This window comes from Polyodon spathula, chromosome 31, assembly GCF_017654505.1.
Source record: "Polyodon spathula isolate WHYD16114869_AA chromosome 31, ASM1765450v1, whole genome shotgun sequence".
Taxonomy (NCBI): domain Eukaryota; kingdom Metazoa; phylum Chordata; class Actinopteri; order Acipenseriformes; family Polyodontidae; genus Polyodon; species Polyodon spathula.
In genome coordinates this window covers 4,454,837-4,470,671 of record NC_054564.1, presented here as the reverse complement: position 1 = coordinate 4,470,671, position 15,835 = coordinate 4,454,837, and the positions used below count along the sequence as shown (strand labels likewise).

Here is a 15,835-nt window from a genome sequence, read left to right as displayed (position 1 = left end):
TTGGATAATTCTAAATTATGAATACACCAAGGTCGTAATTCCATAGGGTTGGTCTTTCATTACGGTTTGACTTGACTACAACTCTGGGTAGAACCACTGCCACTTACTCATATACCAGTAGTTGTTGTAGTAGTAATAGTCGACTACTAAACTTTGCCACTTTTAAAAAATAATATGCAGTTGATCATATGTGGTGGCTCTATTTGTGAATGAACTGTTTTGTATTTTAAAACTGCTTGGAATTTTTGCAAAACTCTGTATTAATGCTCTAAAATGTCATTTACATGATCATGGATTGCAGCCGCAACTTCACTTCTGTGCATGTGAAACCACATGCATCACAATGACTTCACAATCATGTGATTACTCCACTACGTTTCTGAGGTCGATAAAAGTAAAATAATAAAAAATAATAAAAGTTTATTCTCTACAAAATAAGTATTGTTAGCACAGTATTGTTTTCCTACAGATGGTATTCGTCCGAAGTGTGCCACAGCTCTCTGATCTGATAGTTCTTCCTTGATTTACAGTGTTTGCTTTCTCTGAAACCTACGTCTTGCTGTTCTTGGCACGAATGCTTCAAGGAATCGGCTCGTCCTTCTCATCTGTTGCAGGTGAACTGAACCTTGAACTGACGGTCTGGAGATGAAATGAAGCACATCCATCATTGCCAAGCACAGTCCACTCCGCACAGCCTGTCTTATTAGTCAATTTGTTGTTAAACTGGCTGGTCACGGATGGAGCTGTGTGGGTTGTCTGGTCTGTGCTTGCAGTTTGACTCGGATCAGGTTAAAGCCAAACTGATATTAGTCAGCAGCAGCCTATAGCATATATTCTTTAACATAATGCTATAGTCATCCACAGTTTCAAATTAGGTAGAACCTATAAGCAGACAAACGTTTCAGCTTTCAAATCATATATACAGTACATACAGTAATAATACATATATGCAAACTATTATTTTGACTTTTTTTCTTAGAATCTGACTTTCTCATCACAAAACAAAAACAGCAGAGCTTTAGTTCAGCAAGGAAAGCTTGTGTTTCTGGGTAGCTAGCTGTGTGAAACTTTAAATAGGGCACCAGGCAGATTAAACAATTAATGAATGTTTAATTGAGGCTTGCAAAATGAAAGCCGTAAAAGACAATCAGTAATCAGTTAATCAATTGATTGGTTGATCTCTATTTAGAGATGGCAGGTGATAAATGATGGATCCATTGTGCAATGACCTTAAAAGAGAATAATCATATTTCACGTGAAATTAAAAGAAAGGGTGGAGACAGTGGTATAAAAATTCTCAAAGTGTAAGCCTTCAGTGTTCCTCTGCTCATCTCCTCTGCCCTCTCTTGCAGGTCTTGGCATGCTAGCCAGTGTTTACAAGGATGACCATGAAAGAGGGACGGCCATGGGGGTTGCTCTGGGAGGACTGGCTCTGGGTGTCCTCTGTAAGCATTTTGATTTAAAAAATGTAAAGGAAAACAAAAGCCTAGCTCCCACGGGAGCACTAGCAGAAGCCCCTAGCCGATCTCACGAGCAGAATAACAGGCGCTTGGCAGCAGCTCCCAGCAGCCACATCCTCTCCTGCTTGAGTCCAAAAAATGACCAGTTGGCTTCTATAACCAGCTGATTTTATAGCATGTGGCAGAGTTAATTACTTATCAATGAAACAATCAACATGGCCACCTGTGTCTTAACAGGATGGCCACACTGAGCTTCCTGCTCCCAAGTTTCCTATATTCATTTCCTCCTGCCTCAGGGGGATTCACTCAAACAGTACAGTGCTGTTTCATTACCCATACTGTTTCCTTGCTTTGTAGTGCTGTTTCAACTCACTTCCAGACAGTCCTGAAATCACCACTATGTTAATATGCTCTTTATAAACACATATGTACATCAAAACTTAAATTGAATGTCACCACAGAGAAGGAATAAGACTGGATTTATTGTATTTTGTTGTTAAAAAAAGCCTACTGGGTTATCAAATGCCACGTTTTTATTACTTTTACAAAGAGTAACAGACATTTTTAGGAGTTACAGCAAACACAATAAAAAGCCTTAAGTTTTATTAATTAATGACTATGTAGTTTTAATTTTACTTTTTGTCTACTAAGTCACTTCTAGAACAGACTAAAAAATACCATATGATAAGATTCTAATAGCAGGGTATTTACCATATAGAAACCCTTGGAAAGATATGCCAGTACAATGAATTTGGAACAAAAAATGCTCCTAATACAGATACAAATAAAGTACCACAGCACACCTGTAAGAGACTACAAGTATATTATTGGCATGTCAAGATATGAAAACCATTACCAATGTGTACCTGCGGCTGGTAAAGACATGGTCGCGTGGCATGCAGGGTGACTCACACAGTCAAGAGGGCCTTTGCTGGGTATTGGAGCGTCACTTTGACTCTGGTGCTTCTGCAGGTTAGGGCACAATTAGCAGACATCTGACCTTCAGTTCCCCTGAGCTGCTGTGGGGAATTGTTCTGGGGAGGAAGCGTAATTGAACATTCTAAATTGGGGTAAAATTATTTGATAAAAAATATAAAAATATATTGCTCTTGTGCTACCATTTCCCTTCAATGTAGGACACTGTGGGCAGTCAGATCGGTAAAGCGCTCTAACAAGACGTTTCAATGTCATGACCATTCCTCAATGGTTTCTGCTTCTCTCCTTCATCCACATGTGAAACTGTTCCTCATGAAAAATGAATAACCTGGAAGGCACCTGCACCTGCCCATCATTGCGACTGAAATTGACAAGCGACATTGAGAAAAATCCCACTCCATAATAGTGTGTGTTTGTTTTTTTGATTGATGGCTTTTTTTTTTTCAGTTGGAGCCCCCTTTGGAAGTGTGATGTACGAATTTGTTGGGAAGAAAGCTCCCTTCCTGGTTCTAGCCTGCTTAGCGCTGTTGGATGGAGGTAAAGATGGTTAATACATTTCTAAGGGTTATACTTGCTGTCAGCAATGTTTTCTGAAGCAAGCCCCCCAAAAAAATACCACCAGATCAGACATTGCAGTTCTTCCTGTAAATTAATTTAAACCGGTCCTCAAAAAAATATTAAGAAGTGGACCCCTCAGCTGACTGTCTGTCTGTTTCACTCTATGTGGTGAAAACAATAACTTTGTATGAAATTCATTAAAAACAAAGTAATAATTCAGCATTGAATCAAAAATGTATTGATAGCATTGTGTTGTGTTTTTAATACAGCGTTGCAGCTTTCTATACTTCAACCTTCAAAGGTTTCTCCCGAGGTGAGCATTTCTGCTATTTTGTGTAGCGTTGTATGCTTTATGATATACAATAATATTAACCCCTGATTAATAATTCATTCATTCATGTTCTGTTCTTTCTTTTTAGTCTGCACAGGGCCCGACTTTATTAACCCTGTTACGGGATCCATATATTCTCATTACTGCAGGTAACAGTTTCTTCAGCACATCCTTGTGAAGCATATATTGTTGATTATCAAATGCATTAAGCAATAACAGAGACTGCCAAGCCGATAAAAGTCAAAATGGGAGACTATTGTCTCACGTGAGGTCCTGGATTTTAATTTGAAAAAATCAATGAATGTGCTTCTTCTGTCAGAACTAATCAGTCTTTCTGTAGAAAGCTGCTGTACGATGCTGTGAATGGGGACTTTGTGATGTTTCTGTACAACACAAGATACGCGACTTTGAATTCCTAGTAAAAATAAATAGCAGTCATTCTCGCTCATTAGAACAGCAATAGAGAGGTCATATAATATCTGTAACTAGAGGAGGCAAATATTTGTTTTGTACTCAGAGACAGCCATCTCCACCACCAGTATAATATTCTCAATCTTGTCTTAGACTTTATCCACTCCGAAGACTATTACCTCTTTGTACACTAATGTAAATAATACTCTAAATATACTGCTTGTATCTGTGTAAAATAATATTTAATATGTTAATACATTGCAAAATGCTGTGTCCTGCATATAGTATAAGTGAATACGGCGTGGTCAGGTTGTCTCTTTTTGTTATAAGAGATGTCATCTCATGTAGTTTTGTGCAAGAGGTTCTGGCTATTCAAACTGTGCAAAGAGATTTCTGTTATAACACACAGTGAATTAACTTCTTATTAATCGCAAACATGATTCTCATGAACTGTGTTAACTGTAGGACTGTGCTGTGTGTTCAATGCACAGGAAGGCATCAATACACACAGATGTAGTTTTGACAAACCCTTAACCTTCATGAGTTGATTTGAAGAGATTTTTATTATTCTATTCAAATAGGCAGCACCGTGTAAGAAACAATGTTCAACTTTCTCTTTTACTCTAAATCCCTGAAATGGGCTGTGTTTTTGCAGGGTCCATATGCTTTGCCAACATGGGGGTTGCAATGTTGGAACCAACACTGCCAATATGGATGATGCAAACCATGTGCTCGCCAAACTGGCAACTGGGTATGTTTTTGTATTTAGTCTAGAGAATTATCTATATGGGGCAGTCTCTGTGAGTAAACCTGAGCAGGTGGAATTTCTGTAATAAAGCCAGTACAGCAATGACTGCTAGGTGTGTGCTCAGTTAATTACCCCTGAAACAATGAATGTGCTAGATATTTCCAGTGCAATCTTTTTATAAACAGTGTGAGCAGGGTTACAGCTGCATTGTTAAAACCACTTCACTGCAGATATTCAGCTGTTATATTTTGAGAAGCAGCCCTTGTGGTTGAGAAAGGACAGCCATTATGATCCTGGTAAATTATGACATAAGCAGGAATATCAGTAGAGAATTATTCAAAACACACATAATAAGATATTAAGCAGATAGGAAATTACATGTTCCAAAAATATAGCTGCTGTGAAGTATCCCTTTAATTTATACAACACTCTTGTTTGTTTCAGCCTATCAGAGTGCAGATAGCTCTTCATTTATTACACTGCAACAGCACAGTGTAACTATAACCTGAACCCCAATGATAGCTGCATCACACTTGAATTAGGCACAATGCTGGGCTTTGTTCAATTCAAACACAGCACAGAGAGACGTTGGATAAAGGAATTGAGCAGCATGACCTGATTACCGAGGGAATCAGGGATGAGATATCACTTTAATATCTTTAATTGTTGTGTATTCACATAGTAGTTACTTAGTAAATACATGTGTACTTACAGATAATTACAATGTTATTATGCCTTGTTACAATGTACTTAATGTATAAATCTGTTTACATAAGTCCACAGTTGTAAGTCCGCACTTGTGTCAGAAAGGGTTCGGGTGAGGGTTAAGGGGTTAGAGTTAGGGTTATATTGTGCAAAAAAAAATTGTATTTACTAATTAACTAGTAATTAAAGGCACTTAATGTAAAGTGTTACCTTATTCTCTAATTCCCTTGGTAACCAGGTGCTGCAGCTTGATTATTCCATATATAGTTATGTAATGGGGCGTCAGAATCACTGTTGAGCCCTCTTGAGGTGTTGTGGGCTAGTCGACCAAACACAGAGGATGGCAGGTGCCCACTTGACGACCCCAGAGATGTACCTTACTTAGCTCAATCCAAACGGTTGTCATGCTGATGCGCTGGGGAGGCAAAATAAGCTGATCCCTGGAGCCAGCATTACACTTCAGCAAACAACACCAGGCAGAAGGAAATCTACATCAACAGATGGAAAGAAATTCAAATGGACGGAGATACAGATGGATCACATTAGTAAAGCTATGTCTTAGTTGCTGCTTATCTTGACGAGAGCCGAGTTCAAATCAGCATGAAGTTTAACATCTAGTCTCATGTAATGGTAATCAACTTAAGTTTAAAATGAGCGACTATTGAATCATTATGTTTTAATAGGTTCAGGAATGTGATGCATTGCATTTTGCTCTTGATAATTTGCCATTGTATTCTTTAGGGATTGCCTTTCTCCCAGCGAGTATATCGTACCTCATTGGCACAAACCTGTTTGCTATACTTGCTAACAAAATGGGAAGGTAAGTTCAGGCCACGTAATGTTTGAGAGCTATTACAGAAATTTCTTAATGATCATTAAAGATATTAAAATATAGTGCACAAATAGCAAAGTGTTAATAAACGGTACTCTTGCATACAGACAGTGGTGTAGTGCTTTATGTACAAGTCAGGGGTCCCCATACACGCAACGCAACTGCAGTTCACAAGAGGTCGCAAATGGAGATTAGATAAAGGGGAATTCAGAACTGAAAATAGGAGGCACTTTTTTACACAAAGAACTGTGGGAGTCTGGAACCAACTCCCCATTAATGTTGTTGAAGCTGAAACCCTGGAATCCTTCAAGAAGCTGTTTGACGAGATTCTGGGATCAATCAGCTTCTAACAACCAAACAAGCAAGATGGGCCGAATGGCCTCCTCTTGCTTGTAAACTTTCTTATGTTATGGGTTTATGTATGGGCTAATAAAAGGCTGCTTGGCTGGAAACCTTGGTAGCGCTTAAGAAATCTTGGCTTAACAGGAGTTTTACCTGTGAATATAAAACTCTCTTTAACCAACAAGATACATTTCAAGCTCTCTAAGTCAGGCGTCTCCAACCCTCGTCCTGGAGGACTGGTGTCCCTCCTGGTTTTTGCTCTAACTGTATACTAAATTAATTGGGCCAACTAAGCTTCTAATAAACACTTAATTGGTCCACTTAAGTAATTTAGGGTACAGTTCAAACAAAAAGCAGGAGGGACACTGCCCCTCTAGGACCAGGGTCAGAGACCCCTGGTGTTAGTGATACAGACCAAAATATAAACATAAAACACATTTTAAATATGTCTTGATACACGAACATTTGTTTGGTTTATAATATCATTAATATCCTCTGCAGTGGTCATTAGTTCTCAATTAATGAGCTTGGGCCACATTTTCAAAGTGTTTATTCGTGTCTACAGAATGCAATTTAAGTTCCCTCAAGGTGATTTTTTTTAGGTGACATTTACATTATTTTTTTCTCCTTTAAAAAAAGTAAGAGTCAATTAAAGACTGAAGGGAATGCTTTGAAAATATGACACCTTGTCTTCTGTTAAGTGCCATAGCCTTTGTAGTGGGGCACTCCACTGTTCATGCAGTAAATGATGTTGCAGGTAATTGCCGCTGCGTTTAATATTTATGCTGAAATAAAATAAATATATTGATGTGAATTGTTTTGCAGGTGGCTCTGCTCCATGATTGGCATGTTGATTGTTGGTATAAGTCTCATCTGTGTAAGTCCCCCGAGCTCTTCTCTTAGCAATTTGGTTTCTATTTCATAATTTCCACTGAACATTTACTTTGACTTTTTATAATGTTATTTCAGGTCCCCTTAGCAAAAGATATCTACGGACTCATTGGTCCGAATGGGGGTCTTGGTTTTGCAATCGGTATGTATACTGAAGATATGTTTAATGCATTGCTATGTTGTATGCCCTATGATTATATTAGCAACATGTTAGATATTGTGTGATTTATACAATAATTAGGTTAAAGCGTACAAATCAAGGCTTTGAAAAATTTGCAAAAGTAAGCTAAATGAACACTGGATGCGTTCTCTGAGCTTCAGCTGTCATTTGAATTGTTTTTTAGGTTTCCTTTTCTATTTGATGTGGTTTTCAGTCATTGTGAGCTGTTCTAGGATCTGTTGATCCCCAGTATTGAATAATTATCTGGCTTAGAGATGATTATGAGCTGCTTTCCTCTTTCCATTCAAATCATGTGACAAAGGGACCTTTGAACTCTGCCAGCCCCACCTACACCCCATATATAGTTGAAAAGTCACATGATTCAAATGGAATGAGGAAGGCTGTTCAGGCCAGACAAGCTCAAGCATCTCAAAACCAGGTAAAGGCAGAATAGAGAAGATTTAAGCTAATTTCAAAGAACTCTTTTTTGTGTGTTTAATCTGTCTTCTAGCCCAAGTGATGCTGTTCATAACATGTGCTTTTTAAAGAGTACTGATTTAAATTAATTAAAAACTCATCAGTCCCAGAACTGTACAGGATGCATGAACACATTTAAAAGTCTATGCAAATGGTGTTTAATAGATGACCAGCCATAAAGAATTTGCTTTAAATAGACTGCAATTAACATCTATTGAATTAACCAGCATCTGGAAGCGAGGAAGGGTAGATTGATTTACAAAGGACTATTTCTTATCTCAAGCACATTAGCTAATGTTGATGGATTTCCATGCAGCCTGAAGATCTTTCAGTCATGTTGTACTGATAGCAATAGAAAGTAGTGGTTGCATTTTTTGTTTTTCTAGTTATTTTTTTCCTGTGATTCAACTTGTGTAATCAAAGTGTTGTATACTGCATTTACACTGGCCACTTTTAGAATGGCTTAAAGTACATGGTACAAAAAAATAAATCCAGTACATTTACCTAATATATATATATCTGTTTGGAATGAATGTGTATCTAATGCTTCTTGTAGATATCTCAGTGCTGTATGTCCGGTCAACTTGCATGAAGGAGTGAAGTTGTCTAAAAAAATGAAACACTATGAATTGTTTGTTCTACAAGGACTCACAGAAGAAACTCAACAGGAAGTGTAACATGGGAAAGAGTACAAGAGATACTGTTTACAAACGCCTTTTTCATATAAGAAGATGTGATATCTACGAAGTGACTGTAATCGTTTTTTTTGTTAGCTATAGTCTTTTTGGTAGTGTGATTAAAAAGTATTAAAGACTAGTTCTATTGCCTCTGTTAGATCATGGTGATGTGGCGAGTCTACCTCCTTGCTGCACAGAAGCAGCTATGGTTCTCATTGGAATCGAGGAATACAGCGGTGGCCAAATATTTTGCACCATCAAGAATTTTAGGACTGAGACGTAATTAAAAAGAAAAAACATAACCATAATTTTGATCTTTTATTTAACATCATATAATCAAAGAAACTACACAATAATATTGCAAAAGCCTATTGGAAGTACTGTATGTCATATGCCACATAGTGAGAGGTTGGTGAGCTGAGTCAGGTGATGGTGGTGGGACCGGCAAAAATACTCAGCAGGGTTTTTATTTGTCTGGCCAAAGGTGGCCACCGACCAATATTCCAACAATAAAAGGGAAAAATGACCAACGAAAAAAAAATTAAAATAGTCTAAATAAGTCCCCACCAGTATCAACAATGATAAAGGAGGAGACTAAAATAAAAAGGGAAAAATTAACAAAAGTCCCGCACACACACTCAAGCAATAACTATAAATGAATAAAGAACAATATTTCCACTGGCGCTGGCCTCTAGAGGGCTCCCGGTCCTGGGCAGGTTTTAGTGTCGTGCTTCCGGTCGTTCTTCTGGGTAGTAGACTGGATAGCCGCCTCCGGTCTCTGTAAACACAACACCTTTGACAAGAAAATAAATTACAAAGCGTGTCTCCTTTTATTGTTATCCCCAGGACTGAGAGAGCAAGCGCAGGTCCTTCCGTCACTTAAATACTGCCCGACCCCGCCCTTGGTCTCGGCCCCGGTCGCCGCTATACCTATTTGTCGTACATAGTAACCCTGACTGGGGTATGTGGTGCAGCGGCCGCGGACTTCCGCGTTTGGAGGGGGCAGGTGATCTTTCTGGAGTTCCCGGACGGCTCGACCTTTGCCTTTCAGCCGGTCTCGTCCCGTTTTGCGCAACACCACCAGCGATCAGGAGGATCCACCACAGCTCCGACCCGTTGCACCCCCTTCACACACATTTTTCAATTTGTCAGCTTTTTGTTGAGTATGTGGAAAACTATAAAGCAGTATGTAATTCAATATGTTAACATAACACAGCAGGTTTCATTCAACTTCATGAAGCAAATTCATTCATTAGTTCTATAGGGGGATGCAAAACGTTTGGCCATAGCTGTGGGTTCCATTGGTCAGTATAGGGTTTTAGTAAGAGTTCTGTTCATTGACTCATTCACTTTTCTACAGGTATGGTGGACTCCTCAATGATGCCCATTATGGGATATCTGGTGGACCTTCGCCATGTGTCTGTGTATGGGACCGTCTACGCCATTGCAGATGTTGCCTTTTGCCTCGGATTTGCAATCGGTAAGTAATGTACCATCATCAAACAGCTCCCAGGACTGCATGTACCATCATCAAACAGCACCCAGGACTGCATGAACCATCATCAAACAGCTCCCAGGACTGCATGTACCATCATCAAACAGCACCAATACTGCATGTACCATCATCAAACAGCACCAGGACTGCATGTACCATCATCAAACAGCACCAGGACTGCATGTACTATCAGACAGCAGCACCCAGGACTGCATGTACCATCAGGCAGCAGCACCCAGGACTGCATGAACCATCATCAAACAGCACCCAGGACTGCATGAACAATCATCAAACAGCACCAGGACTGCATGTACCATCAGCCAACAACACCAGGACTGCATGTACCATCATCAAACAGCACCAGGACTGCATGTACCATCATCAAACAGCACCAGGACTGCATGTACTATCAGACAGCAGCACCCAGGACTGCATGTACCATCAGGCAGCAGCACCCAGGACTGCATGAACCATCATCAAACAGCACCCAGGACTGCATGAACAATCATCAAACAGCACCAGGACTGCATGTACCATCAGCCAACAACACCAGGACTGCATGTACCATCATCAAACAGCACCAGGACTGCATGTACCATCAGCCAGCAGAACTCAGGACCGCATGAACCATCATCAAACAGCACCCTGGACTGCATGTACCATCATCAAACAGCACCAGGACTGCATGTACCATCATCAAACAGCACCAGGACAGCATGTACAATCATCAAACAGCACCAGGACTGCATGTACAATCATCAAATAGCACCAGGACTGCATGTACAATCATCAAACAGCACCAAGACTGCATGTACCATCAGCCAGCAGAACCCAGGACTGCCGGCCATGCGCTTCCATTCACCTTGTCGATGTCAGTTTTCAAAGGAGCGCATGCTATAACAAACATGCATTCTCATTTAAAGCAAGGTTCATAAGAAAGAAGAAAACTGCAAAACCTGAACAGCAGGTGTGGAAATCTGGGTCAACCCCCAAATGACAGTGCAGGTCTAACTATTCTCTAACTACTGCCCACAATATTTTAATGATCTACACAGTGGAGGGTGTAATACTGATACCATTTAGCACTTCCTAAGGACATGTTATGTACCTAAGGTAAAAGTAGAAGAAACTGTAGGTATTTGTATATTGCTTTGGCAAGGGTTGTTGTCCTCTCTGTCTGAGCGGTGTGTGCACAGCACCTGTCATACCTACACTTACAGCTCCTGATTAGTACACTAAAGAAGGCACCAGCTGAGACTTTGTCACTTTATCAGTAAATGTAAACGTATTGCTTAAATGTAATATTAATACACACTCTGAATAAATATTTATTTTCTCTTGTCTTTCAGGTCCTTCCACCGGTGGAGCAATTGTTAGAGCCATAGGGTTTCCAAGCCTCATGGTAATAATTGGGGTTATTAATATACTGTACGCACCCTTGTGCTGCTTCCTAAGGAATCCAGCAGCAAGAGAAGAAAAAATGGTGAGTAAATGAAGCGGCAAAATGTCACAGAGGTGCTACTGATACTATTGTCATAGCTGCTGCAATCATTGCATCAATCTTCTGTCACTTCCTTTCTCTATTTACATTGAAACAGCACAAATGTCATAAACTACCTGGTAATAATATATTATAAAAGACGACGTCCAGGTTAAAGAAAGCTCTGTTTGCAGGTCTTACTTTCAAGTAGTTTCGTACTTTCGTACCTTGGTCATTTCACTGGGAGGGAAAAATAGTCTCTGCCCATCACCTTCTCTGCGTTTCCTCATGATTGACCTCAAAGACTGCTGAGTAGACTAATAGAGCTGTATTGTGGCTCACCTAGGAAAGGTTATCTGGCTTATGAGATTCGGAGTTTGCTGGTTCAAATCCAAGTCATACTAAGTTGCTAATCTTGGCTGGGGATCTATGGAGTTGGCCTTTAAGGTATGTGGGGGGTTGGTTTGACTTGCCACACCATAGCAACCCCACATGGACAGCCACTGGGGTTTTAGAGTTTATCTTGGTAGGAGAAAAGAGGCTACTGAAAAGGCAATGGGAACAGAGATCTCTGTCTATACAGTAGTGAGGTGACATTCAAGACATTTTGGAAAAGGGATGCTGCTTAGCTTAGGGAAATAGATCCTAGCGTATTCAGTACTAACCCACATCAAGGAAGTAGAGTACTCTACAAGCATGCTTCATTTCACAGTCACTGTCAATTCTTTGTGTATTTTATTGACAATGCATTTTCTTTCACTCAGGCAATTCTGAACCATGAGTGTCCCATGCCCACCAAAAGCTACAGAACCCAGAATACCTGTCACGATTTTCCACTGAGTGATGAAAGCTTTGATGAGGAGAGCCAACAGTGATTCTTTGGAAGTTTTCTTTAACTCACCGATCCCCCTCAATCTTGTGTTCTATTGTAGTTAAACCACCACCCATCCCCCTCAGTTTTGAGAATGCACTCAAAACATTGAATTATTTACATTTCTGTTGTAGTTATTTGTCCGTGCTGTATTGACTGCACTAGACTGTGCTTTCAAATTACATTTTAAACCTTTATTTATTTCTATGAATCTATTTATTTATTTACCCTGTATGTCTTCTATGTTTCCTTAAAGCAGGTGGGGCAAGGGTAATAGCAGTGCCAATTCCATTACAGAAAATACATTTTGTAATATAGTGAGGCATGCTGTAGTTTTGTAAGTTATGTTTATTTAAATATATATTATTACTTCTTAACAGCTTTACATTTATGCTTGCACATAGCAAGAAGTAATATTGGATGAATCTTAGGACCTAATTTACAAAAGGCCACTAAATTTAGAGTTAACATGCGTGATAAATCTAAATTGACTGCCCCATTTACTAACAGAGAATGTATTCATTTATGTGCACAGTATTTGGCAACATAAAGTGAAACTGCACTGCTTACCTTTTAATTTTAACATGTATTCCTTGTGTGATATAAAAAAATAAAAATAAAAAAGCCTTTTTCCTTTCTCCTTTAATGCATGTACAATAAAAGTCATGTTGTAAATGACATATTTTTTTGTTTGTTCTGTTTACTTGAGAATTATTGATCAATTCTCTTCCTTGTCGGCATTGCCACCCTGCAGAGCAGGCTCCATGGATTGGGGTGCCAGTGCTATGTGAGGACAGTCACATTGGGGAAGCCAATAACCTGGTAGAAGCCTACTTTCACATCCTGTAAACATGTCCTCTGTGAGGGAAATGTAATATAATTAAGAAGAACATAAGAACATAAGAAAGTTTACAAACGAGAGGAGGCCACTCCTCCTACTTTTGTGTCGTCTGCAAATTTAACAAGTTTGCTTACTATACCAGAATCTAAATCATTAATGTAGATTAGGAATAGCAGAGGACCTAATACTGATCCCTGTGGTACACCGCTGGTTACCACACTCCATTCTGAGGTTTTTCCTCTAATCAGTACTTTCTGTTTTCTACATGTTAACCACTCCCTAATCCATGTACATGTGTTTCCTTGAATCCCAACTGCGTTCAGTTTGAGAATTAATCTTTTGTGCGGGACTTTGTCAAAAGCTTTCTGGAAATCTAAATAAACCATGTCATATGCTTTGAAATTATTCATTATGGATGTTGCATCCTCAAAAAAATCAAGCAAGTTAGTTAGGCACGATCTCCCTTTCCTAAAACCAATATAATTCCCTGGGCGCTTTAGCAGGGCATGCTGTTATATTATACACATGAGTAGCTACAGCTTTTACTGGCAAGGAGCATGGGAATCCAACTAAACATAGGATTGGATAAATCCTAGTGCAACACTCACAGAAGATATTGTAACGGCCAGCTGTATATGGGTTCAGGGGGAAGAAATAGGCAGACAACACTGCTATTTTAAAACTTTTGTATCAATGGATCTTTTTCCGCACTTTCCTTATCTTTCTTGCTCTCTATACAGTGCTATACTAGTCCCAACTCAACTCTCCTCAGTTGGTGCACAGCACTTCTTTTGATGGATGCTGACTCCACCCACTTATCACCCATTGGCCCATCGGTATCCCTCGCATTTACACACACCCACACACACACAAACACACACACACACACACACACAGAAACTGTCAGGCAGGAAGGCTGCTCAAGGAAAGAGGGAGAGTGATTAGCACGTGAAACTCGTTCACAACAGCTCACAACATCACACCATGACAGCAAATTCTGCTCTGTCGCTCCCGCGACAGACACAAAAAAAGATCTTTACGTACTTAATTGCAACTGGCAGATTAATTAATTTTAGTGTGTGCATTAAAGTGATAATTTATTAGTGAGTATGGAAAGCAGGCTTTAACCACTGACAGGCCCGTGTTATTTATACCTGTCTTTCTAGCCTGAAGATTTGTGACGTGCAGTTCCATTCTTTTTTAATGTCTCCATTCATTTGGTTTATTTAGTTTTGTGAATCAATTCAACAAATTTGTTTGTTTGATACACTGATTTACTAACACAAAATAAATACATATTGCTGAATTACTTTGTTATGAAAATGTGTTTGATCTGAAAAAGTCCAGAAATTGTAACTGATTGTCTAGAACAGGGGTACAAGTGTCACAAATGCTGTTTTTTAACTGCCTGTATTTTTGTTGTGTGTTTTTTAGTGAGTGTGTTGTATTTAAACTGATACTAATTCTCCTGTGCACTGTTACTGATGTTTGCGTTAAGCACTTTCCCCACAGTTGATACAAAGTCCCACCTTACCTGCCAGTTCAGCCAATGATAGTCATGGGCTGACTATAAAAAGGGAGGAACAGGGACCAGGGGGAGAGAGAAGTGTTTTAGGAAGAAGCACACAATACGTCTGGAAGAATAGCGAGGAGATGGCAGTATTGGAAAGGAACAGCAGCACAGAAAACACTCCTGTGAGCAGTCTAAGGTTGATTGCAGGAACAAGGGAACGGGTTTGGAGTTTTGGATTTTCTTTGTTGCAGCAGTTGGGATATTTTTGTATGGATTTTTGTTTCTTTGGATTTTGTGCTTTTTGGGGGATTTTGTTTTATTATTACTTGCCATTGCTGGACTGTGTTCAAGCTACTTTTTTGTGGTAATGGGTTGGTGTAGAGAATTATTGACACTGAAGACATTTTTTTTTTGGTTTACAAACAAATAGATTTTAATTTTAGGTAACTGCCTTGCTGTGTCTGGTTGGCACTCCTTGAACAATCCCTTCACCAGCAGAGTGATCCTGGAGTGGTCCCGAGAGATGGCCAAGGGTCCGAGGGCGAGAAGAGATAATATTATTTCATTTGCATTTTAATCATTTCGAGAACGATTCAAAATTTTTTGTACTTAACTACGCTGATCGATCTCTTTGTAGTCCTGCTCAGGCATGTTCAAGGTCTGCCAGCGTTCCAAGGTTGTCCCAAGGTTCGAGGTCCAGCATTTGGGTCCGGAGATACTTAACAGTTAGCATGGAGGGTCGAGGTCCAGCTCCGGTCTCCAACGTGCCACGTCGTGGTTCCAGGAATGGCGGCGAGAGAGAAAGGAGACACGTTGGGTTTAAAGAAAAGCTAAGGGGAAGTAACCAGAACCTCTGGATAGAGGTGGTAATTTTACTTTCCTGAGTGTACGCTTCCTAATGGCCATTTTCTTTGCCCTGCTCCTTTCCAGGTTCATCGAAGGTGTTTGCGGTTGGAGGTCTGGACAGTGGGTGTGGTGAGGTCAGTGGTGGGTTCGGGTTGCGAGGGAAACAGACGTCGGGGAGAGGGATTTCTTGGGACTCCCTGGAGCTATCAGAGACTGATTCCTTCTTTTTTTGGTTCATCTGCCATTTTGGACAGTAACCTT

The 15,835-nt window shown here is 39.8% G+C and overlaps 1 protein-coding gene across 1 annotated transcript in view; it reads left to right on the top strand.

The window, feature by feature from the left end:
* Positions 1–12,936, top strand: part of LOC121302982 (chromaffin granule amine transporter-like) — a 36,612-nt gene extending 23,676 nt beyond the window's left edge. The window contains exons 5-16 of the mRNA XM_041233358.1: positions 531–614; positions 1,353–1,445; positions 2,844–2,933; positions 3,224–3,267; positions 3,374–3,434; positions 4,352–4,447; positions 5,891–5,969; positions 7,149–7,200; positions 7,293–7,356; positions 9,889–10,008; positions 11,373–11,506; positions 12,268–12,936. Of these exons, the coding sequence (XP_041089292.1) occupies positions 531–614; positions 1,353–1,445; positions 2,844–2,933; positions 3,224–3,267; positions 3,374–3,434; positions 4,352–4,447; positions 5,891–5,969; positions 7,149–7,200; positions 7,293–7,356; positions 9,889–10,008; positions 11,373–11,506; positions 12,268–12,378 (1,028 nt within the window). The 3' untranslated portion in view covers positions 12,379–12,936. The remainder of the gene's footprint in view (positions 1–530; positions 615–1,352; positions 1,446–2,843; positions 2,934–3,223; positions 3,268–3,373; positions 3,435–4,351; positions 4,448–5,890; positions 5,970–7,148; positions 7,201–7,292; positions 7,357–9,888; positions 10,009–11,372; positions 11,507–12,267) is intronic.
* The last annotated feature ends 2,899 nt before the right edge of the window (positions 12,937–15,835 follow it).